This window comes from Oncorhynchus clarkii, chromosome 14 (genome assembly GCF_045791955.1).
Source record: "Oncorhynchus clarkii lewisi isolate Uvic-CL-2024 chromosome 14, UVic_Ocla_1.0, whole genome shotgun sequence".
Taxonomy (NCBI): Eukaryota; Metazoa; Chordata; class Actinopteri; order Salmoniformes; family Salmonidae; genus Oncorhynchus; species Oncorhynchus clarkii.
Window position 1 is genome coordinate 31590816 of NC_092160.1, and position 9622 is coordinate 31600437.

Genomic DNA, 9622 nt, shown 5'->3' on the forward strand with positions numbered 1-9622 from the left:
GCCTAAAATGACATACCCAAATATAACTGCCTGTAGCTCAGGACCTGAAGCAAGGATATGCATGTTCTGGATACCATTTGAAATGAAACACTTTAAACTTTGTGGAAATGTGAAATTAATGTAGGAGAATATAACACATTAGATCTGGTAAAAGATACAAACAAAGAAATGTGTGTTTTTTTTCTTCTTCCAATCATCTTTGAAGTGCCAATGACTAGGAATCTAGGAATCTAGGCACAATTTAGATTTTGGCCACTGGATGGCAGCAGTGTTTGTGCAAAGTTTTAGACTGATTCAACGAACCATTGCATTTCTGTTCAGAATGTTGTGTCAAGACTGCCCAAATGTGCCTAATTGGTTAATTAATACATTTTCAAGTTCATAACTGTGCACTCTCTTCAAACAAGGAGAGGGGGGGGCACACACTGTTAACAAGTAGGTATGTGTGTGGCAACATCCAAACTTTTTTCCAACAGATATTATCAATAAATCCATTCCAAAAGGCATGACATAAGGTTTAGATACAACATCCTGTTGAAACAAGGCTTGTATAGATCTATTGTTGTTGAATGGACCAGAAGAGAAACAGATCTTTCCTAGTGATGAGTCAACAGGGTTAATCGTAGGTATGTTCGGAGGGTCTTGACACGTTCCTGAATAATAAAGCAACACCTGAGGGAATGACATCAAACACAATTGCAACATCTTTAGGTGTTACAGGGATCTTGTAAAGTGATAAGAATTCCTTATAATTCAGTAAAAGACCCTCTGCATTTACAAGTTGGCTCATCAATAGGATATTATTTCAAATCGAATTATATTAGTCACATGCGCCTAATACAACAGGTGCAATGCTTACTTATGAGCCCCTAAACAACAGTGCAGTTTAAAAAAATACGGATAAGAATAAGAGATAAAATGTAACAAGTAATTAAAGAGCAGCAGTAAAAAATAACAATATATACAGGGGGGTGCCGGTACAGAGTCAATGTGTGGGAGCACCGGTTAGATGAGGTAGTATGTACATGTACATATGTACATTTGCTAGCAGAATTGAGGGAAATGAGGGTTTATTCAATCGCCTTCGACTTCTCACCAGGCAGCCCGCTCTCCCGCCTCTCTTTCTCCGCCTCCTCTTCACGCAGATCACGGGGCTCGGGCCTGTTCCCAAGGGAGCCGTATATCCTCCTCCTCGGGCTCGTCAGAGTCGTGAAAGAAGAAAAAGGATTCTGCTAGTCCGTTGTGAGTAATCGCAGTCCTGATGTCTTGAAGTTATTTTCGGTCATAAGAGACGGTAGCGGCAACATTAAGTACAAAATGAGTTAAAAAAAAAGAGTTACAAACAACGTAGATAAACAAACAAAAAACACAATCGGTTCGGGGCATGTAAAACGTCGGCCTTCTGCTCTGGCGCCATTTCGGAACCAATATTCTAAAAACAAATACCTTTTTTTTATACAATATGTCCCGATTATTCCATATATAATATCTGTGTTGAGAAAAATTATGCTTATAAATTAAGGACCATGACAAGAACCTGCTGATGAAAAGCAGAGAGTTTCACTGGAACTTTTGTCTATATTATAATTGCAAACCAACATGAAGATAAGGCCACCAAAAGTAGAGAAGACATGATGAGGAATAAAATTCCACATAGAAGTGGGTCTTCTTAGGATTTTTTTTATCCAATTGATCTTAAAAGTATTATTTAAGGTAGTAAAGTCCATAAAATTCAGCCCACCATTCTCATAAGTGTTCAGTACAACAGTTTTCCTAATGTAATGGGTACGGTTTCACCACAGAAAGTTGAAAAGCATCTGGTCTATCTCCTTGCTTATTTTACTGTTAAGATATAAAGATAGAGCACCATATGTTAGTCTAGAGATACCTTCAGCCTTGGTTATTAGGACTCTTCCTTTTTAAAGATAAGTCCCTCTGTAGCCATTGATTTAGTTTCTTCTGGGTATTTTAATAAGAGGGTTAAAATGTAGTAAGCCTCTAGACTTCTGATCCTTTGTAATGGTTATGCCTAAATATGTAAGTTCTTCTTTTACTGGAATACCATAATATGAAGGTGTCACACAATCTTTGACAGCTATGAGTTCACATTTATTAATGTTAAGATATAGACCAGACGCTTTGGAAAAGGATTGTATCACATTGATCGATATGGGAATCTGACTAGCATCTTTCAGAAAAAGTGTAGTATCGTCAGTCAGCTGGCTTATAATAATTTATTTACCAGCTATGGAAATACCTCGTACGGGACTATTATTTAAAGAATTTGTAAGAAGTTGGGATTAATAAACATAGATACAGTGAGATAAGATAACCTTGTCTAATTCCTCTCTTTGACTCAAATCTAGGTGAGGTGCCATGTTTCAGTTTGATAGAGCAGTTACCATTCGTATAGAGTCAATAGCCTTACAGAAAGGGAGTGGATGAGGAACTGATGATCTATTGTGTATTTAACCACACCGGCAACTTGGATGCAATAGGTGGTTTCCTCCTGAAAACAATCAGTGGCACAACCTCTTCCAGATCACAATAGGCCTACTTGGATATTATGTTTAAATTTGGTTATTATGTTCTAATTTGGTTATTATGTTCTAATTTTGTTATTATGAGCTAAAAGAGAAAGGATTTCCTTATTACTAAAGTAAATTCTAAAACTGCAGGCATTTCAACGGTGGCGCCCACAGCAACAGGGAGCCAGGGAGACCAAACCCCCTACTTTAATTTTGAACTACAACTGCGACTTTATTCTCAACATTTTGACTTGATTCTTAAAATTACATTTCGAGTATATTCTCGAAATATTGCCACTTTATTCACGAAATATTGCCACTTTATTGTCGAAATATTGCCACATTTTTAAAGTACATCGCCTCACCTTGCCCTTATACCTATTTAAGCGATCCGCCTACAACCCTGTCTTCTGTGACAAACGCTCCCTGCACGACATTAATCGATAAGTAATGCTGTCCAATCGACGGAGACCAGTCGTAGAAATCCATCCAATGGTAATTCTAGGAGGGGCGGGATCCTCAACCCCGCCATGACAAGATTGACAGTGTTGTAATTCATTATTTTTAACCCGATACAACGCACATTTATTTTGTTTATATTTTCCCAATCGTTATTTTGGCCTTAGTCATTTTGCCTGACATTTTAAAAGAAGCGAGGTCGTTAAGGGAAATACGATTTGTTTATTTTTTTGTCTAAATGTGTTGGTTTCATTTCGCTTGTGCGGTCTTAAAACTGCATTTCTTGTAAATGCTTTCGATGGATTTGCAATCTGCAGATTGATTGATTCCGACTAGGCTAAATATAGACAATCATCTGTGGGCTAAACAGTCGTTTTAGGTGTTCTGGTAAGTAGGCTAAAACGTCTTGAAACTGTTGCTCAATACATTTATTCTTATGTGTAATTTTATCGTAGAAGTGATTCATTAGTACATATAGCTGATGAGCAAGTTTAAAGGTAGTTGATACATTTTGGATGATGGACAGTTGTTTTTTTCCACAAGCTATTATTCTAAAGAGATTTTTGATTATTGCAGTGTTATTAATGTGTTTGTTATTCATAGATTAAATGGAGTATTATTATAGGCTGTATTTGTATGATTGTATTGTTCTAGTCTGCATCTGTGTGTCTGTATCCACCCTGTCTTCAATATGGTGCATCTTGTTCTCTCAGTGATGGGGCGGGGTCCTGGACATAACCATGAAGTCCTCAGGAAGAACACTATGGTTTGGCTCCCCAGCTTCCTGCATGGTGGGACTTCCAGCCTGGTGTCCACTCTCACCACCTTCCCCATCTACAAGATCGTGTTCCGCCAGCAGCTTCACAGCACCGTAGTCAGCCAGGCGATAGGCCAACTCAGGAAGGAGGGTTTCCTGAAGCTCTACAGGGGGGTGGTGCCCCCTCTACTGATGAAAACCCTGAATGGGACACTACTTTTCGGGATACATGACACTTTCCTCCACTGTCTCTCCTCCATCACCAACCCCTGCGGTGTCATCCCTCTCCCCGCGTTACCAGCTGTGGCCGGGCTCGGCACAGGCATCGTGGAGGCCTTGGTGTTCACGCCATTTGAGCGTGTGCAGAATGTGTTGCAGAACGGGGGCAACGACCGCAGCCTGCCCACCCTGAGGAGTGTGTTGGCCCGGCTGGGGGCAGAGAGGCTGGTGTCGGGGTACTACAGAGCTTTCATCCCCATACTGGCCCGTAACACCCTGGGAAGCTGCATTTACTTCGGTCTGAAGGACCCCGTCAGTGCTGCTCTGAGGGAGAAGGGGCTTCCTCCTATGGCCTCATCCTTCCTGTCAGGAATGATAATCAGCTCCATGGCGATCAACCTGCCCCTGTATCCTCTGTCTGTGCTGGTGGTCAACATGCAGGCTGGGGTGGTGGGTGAGGCAGCGGGGGTGAGGGGGAGCTGGAAGGCACTGTGGGAAGGTCAGCTGAAGAGGAGCGTCCCCCTGCTGTACCGTGGAGGTTCCCTGGTTATCCTCAGGAGCTGTATCAGCTGGGGAATCACAACAGCCATCTACGACCAACGCTCCGCACACTGAAACACAACACCTCATTGCTCCATTCCAGACAAGGTCTGCGTCACAAATTGCACCCTATTCCCTTTGCAGTGCAATTTGGGAAGCACCCAGGAAGAACTTCTCGGAACTTTCTCGTCTCTCTCTTTCACTTTCTCTCTCTCTCTCTTTGTCTTTCTCTCTCTTTTGCTTCCTCTCTCTTTTGCTTTCTCTCTCTTTCACTCTCTCTCTCTCTCTCTCTCTCTCTCTCTCTCTCTCTCTGTCTCTCTCTCTCTTTCGCTTCCTCTCTCTTTCGCTTCCTGTCTCTCTCTTTCTCTCTCTCTCTCTTTTTCTCTGTCTCTCTCTCTCTCTCTCTCTTTGTCTTTCTCTCTCTCTCTTTCGCTTCCTCTCTCTTTCGCTTCCTGTCTCTCTCTCTCTCTCTCTCTTTCTCTCTGTCTCTCTCTCTTTCTCTCTGTCTCTCTCTCTTTATCTCTCTCTCTCTGTCTCACTCTTTCTCTGTCTGTCTGTCTGTCTGTCTGTCTGTCTGTCTGTCTCTCTCTCTCTTTCTCTCTCTGTCTCTCTGTTTCTCTCTCTCTCTCTCTCTCTCTTGTCCTCTCTCTTGTCCTTCTTGTCAAGATCAAAGGAGCAAAGGAAAGAAGAGCAGGAGAGCAGGAGAGCAGAAGAGGAGACCACGTTTGACTATTGAAATGGTATCCTTGGTGATGACTGCTGATGTCTTATGGAGCTGTTCTGTTCAGGAATGCAGCATGGTCTCAAGGATGGTCCAGCAGCTGCAGTTGGGCACCACTTTATTAGTCAGGCCGTGCACATTTTATTCAATGTTTAAAAAGTCAACAGGAAAACTTTTAATTTGACAGATTTCTATTTTGTTTTTGAGGGACAGTCGGTAAACATTTAATTACATTTGTATGGCCTCAATCATCAAAACTCTCTCTGATATCAGGTTTTTATGAGCCAACGATTACTGTGCAATGATGTTTAATGGTTCTATTTCTCTCAGGTGCCTCACTGTGTCTTATTTTAAGTCCTGAATGTATCAAAGCCTAGGAGATCCATTGATGTTTAAGGTGCTCTAACAAGTTTCGTCAACATGGGCTTTAATATTTAAATGAACTGCATGTGAATCAAATGAGATATGTATCACTGTCACGTTCTGACCTTTATTTCCTTTGTTTTGTCTTTATTTAGTATGGTCAGGGCGTGAGTTAGGGTGGGCAGTCTAGGTTTGTCATTCTATGTTGGGGTTTTGAGTTCAGCCTAGTATGGTTCTCAATCAGAGGCAGGTGTCATTAGTTGTCTCTGATTGAGAATCATACTTAGGTAGCCTGGGTTTCACTGTTGGTTTGTGGGTGTTTGTTTCCTTGTGGGTGTTTGTCGCCACACGGTATTTCGTTTTTCGGTTTCATCACATCGTTTATTGTTTTGTATTTCAGTGTTCAGTTCGTTTTTAATAAATCGTCGTGAACACTTACCACGCTGCATCTTGGTTCGATCCTTACTCCTCTTCAGACGAAGAGGAGATCTGCCGTTACAATCACTCAGTATAGGCCTACCATTCTATTGTCTTATACCTGGATACCATTACCAACTTCCCTTTCTCACAAAATGGACTATAAGTGTATCTATTCTATTCTAATGTATTCTATTCTACTCTGAGAGGAATACTTGAATGATAATGTTTTGACCTCAGAACATATCCCAGACTCTGTACTCTACAATGTTGATCCATCAAGCTGCACAAAACTGAACAAAAATAGAAGCGCAACAATTTCAATGATTTTACAGAGTTACAGTTCCAACAAAGAGATCAATCAATTGAAATAAATCATTAGGCCCTAGTCCATGAATTTCACATGAATGGGCAGGGATGCAGCAATGGGAGGTCATAGGTCAACTCACTGGGGAGCCAGGCCCAGCCAGTCAGAAGGATTTTTCCTCCACAAAAGGGCTTTATTACAGACATAAATACTCTTCAGTTTGCGGTTGTGAGGCCGGTGGACGTACTGCCAAATCATCTAAAACGATGTTGGAGGTGGCTTATGGTAGAGAAATTAACATTAAATGATCTGGAAACAGTTCTGGTGGACATTCTTGCAGTGAGCATGCCAATTACACGCTCCCTCAACTCGAGACAAAACTGCACATTTTAGAGCAATCTTTTATTGTCCCCAGCACAAGGTGCACCTGTGTAGGGGTTAGGGCAGTGTGCAGTGTGGTTGAGATTGCATCGTCTGTGGACCTATTTGGGCGGTAAGCAAATTGGAGTGGGTCTAGGGTGTCAGGTAGGGTGGAGGTGATATGGTCCTTGACTAGTCTCTCAAAGCACTTCATGATGACGGATGTGAGTGCTACGGGGCGGTAGTCATTTAGCTCAGTTACCTTAGCTTTCTTGGGAACAGGAACAATGGTGGCCCTCTTGAAGCATGTGGGAACAGCAGACTGGTATAGGGATTGATTGAATATGTCCGTAAACACACCGGCCAGCTGGTCTGCGCATGCTCTGAGGGCGCGGCTGGGGATGCCATCTGGGCCTGCAGCCTTGCGAGGGTTAACACGTTTAAATGTCTTACTCACCTCGGCTGCAGTGAAGGAGAGACCGCATGTTTTCGTTGCAGGCCGTGTCAGTGGCACTGTATTGTCCTCAAAGCGGGCAAAAAAGTTATTTAGTCTGCCTGGGAGCAAGACATCCTGGTCCGTGACTGGGCTGGGTTTCTTCCTGTAGTCCGTGATTGACTGTAGACCCTGCCACATGCCTCTTGTGTCTGAGCCGTTGAATTGAGATTCTACTTTGTCTCTGTACTGGCGCTTAGCTTGTTTGATAGCCTTGCGGAGGGAATAGCTGCACTGTTTGTATTCGGTCATGTTACCAGACACCTTGCCCTGATTAAAAGCAGTGGTTCGCGCTTTCAGTTTCACACGAATGCTGCCATCAATCCACGGTTTCTGGTTAGGGAATGTTTTAATCGTTGCTATGGGAACGACATCTTCAACGCACGTTCTAATGAACTCGCACACCGAATCAGCGTATTCGTCAATGTTGTTATCTGACGCAATACGAAACATCTCCCAGTCCACGTGATGGAAGCAGTCTTGGAGTGTGGAGTCAGCTTGGTCGGACCAGCGTTGGACAGACCTCAGCGTGGGAGCCTCTTGTTTTAGTTTCTGTCTGTAGGCAGGGATCAACAAAATGGAGTCGTGGTCAGCTTTTCCGAAAGGGGGGCGGGGCAGGGCCTTATATGCGTCGCGGAAGTTAGAGTAACAATGGTCCAAGGTCTTTCCTCCCCTGGTTGCGCAATCGATATGCTGATAAAATTTGGGGAGTCTTGTTTTCAGATTAGCCTTGTTAAAATCCCCAGCTACAATGAATGCAGCCTCCGGATAAATTGTTTCCAGTTTGCAGAGAGTTAAATAAAGTTCGTTCAGAGCCATCGATGTGTCTGCTTGGGGGGGGATATATACGGCTGTGATTATAATCGAAGAGAATTCTCTTGGTAGATAATGCGGTCTACATTTGATTGTGAGGAATTCTAAATCAGGTGAACAGAAGGATTTGAGTTCCTGTATGTTTCTTTCATCGCACCATGTCACGTTAGTCATAAGGCATACGCCCCCGCCCCTCTTTTTACCAGAAAGATGTTTTTTCCTGTCTGCGCGATGCGTGGAGAAACCTTTTGGCTGCACCGCTTCGGATAGCGTCTCTCCAGTAAGCCACGTTTCCGTGAAGCAAAGAACGTTACAGTCTCTGATGTCCCTCTGGAATGCTACCCTTGCTCGGATTTCATCAACCTTGTTGTCAAGAGACTGGACATTGGCAAGAAGAATGCTAGGGAGTGGTGTGCGCTGTGCCCGTCTCCGGAGTCTGACCAGAAGACCGCCTCGTTTCCCTCTCTTTCGGAGTCGTTTTTTTGGGTCGCTGCATAGGATCCACTCCGTTGTCCTGTTTGTAAGGCAGAACACAGGATCCGCGTCGCGAAAAACATATTCTTGGTCGTACTGATGGTGAGTTGATGCTGATCTTATATTCAGTAGTTCTTCTCGACTGTATGTAATGAAACCTAAGATGACCTGGGGTACTAATGTAAGAAATAACACGTAAAAAAACAAAAAACTGCATAGTTTCCTAGGAACGCGAAGCGAGGCGGCCATCTCTGTCGGCGCCGGAAGTGAGAAGTGAGAATGCTGTTCATCGACTACAGCTCGGCATTCAACACCATAGTACCCTCCAAGCTCGTCATCAAGCTCGAGACCCTGGGTCTCGACCCCGCCCTGTGCAACTGGGTACTGGACTTCCTGACGGGCCGCCCCCAGGTGGTGAGGGTAGGCAACAACATCTCCTCCCCGCTGATCCTCAACACTGGGGCCCCACAAGGTTGCGTTCTGAGCCCTCTCCTGTACTCCCTGTTCACCCACGACTGCGTGGCCACGCACGCCTCCAACTCAATCATCAAGTTTGCGGACGACACAACAGTGGTAGGCTTGATTACCAACAACGATGAGACGGCCTACAGGGAGGAGGTGAGGGCCCTCGGAGTGTGGTGTCAGGAAAACAACCTCACACTCAACGTCAACAAAACTAAGGAGATGATTGTGGACTTCAGGAAACAGCAGAGGGAACACCCCCCTATCCACATCGATGGAACAGTAGTGGAGAGGGTAGCAAGTTTTAAGTTCCTCGGCATACACATCACAGACAAACTGAATTGGTCCACTCACACAGACAGCATCGTGAAGAAGGCGCAGCAGCGCCTCTTCAACCTCAGGAGGCTGAAGAAATTCGGCTTGTCACCAAAAGCACTCACAAACTTCTACAGATGCACAATCGAGAGCATCCTGGCGGGCTGTATCACCGCCTGGTATGGCAACTGCACCGCCCTCAACCGTAAGGCTCTCCAGAGGGTAGTGAGGTCTGCACAACGCATCACCGGGGGCAAACTACCTGCCCTCCAGGACACCTACACCACCCGATGTCACAGGAAGGCCATAAAGATCATCAAGGACATCAACCACCCGAGCCACTGCCTGTTCACCCCGCTATCATCCAGAAGGCGAGGTCAGTACAGGTGCATCA

The 9622-nt window shown here is 44.3% G+C and overlaps 1 protein-coding gene across 2 annotated transcripts; it reads left to right on the plus strand.

Moving 5' to 3' along the window:
• The first annotated feature begins 880 nt into the window (after positions 1–880).
• Positions 881–6025, plus strand: LOC139366515 (solute carrier family 25 member 53-like). 2 transcript variants are annotated; one of them, XM_071104082.1, is made up of 2 exons: positions 881–1242; positions 3701–4746. In XM_071104082.1, exons 1-2 carry the CDS (start codon positions 1020–1022, stop codon positions 4576–4578), a joined length of 1101 nt encoding a protein of 366 aa, XP_070960183.1. In that variant the 5' UTR covers positions 881–1019; the 3' UTR covers positions 4579–4746. The 2 variants fall into 2 exon arrangements, with proteins under 2 accessions (XP_070960183.1, XP_070960184.1); XM_071104083.1 differs by lacking the exon at positions 881–1242 and adding an exon at positions 3079–3374 and having other exon boundaries at positions 3701–6025.
• The last annotated feature ends 3597 nt before the right edge of the window (positions 6026–9622 follow it).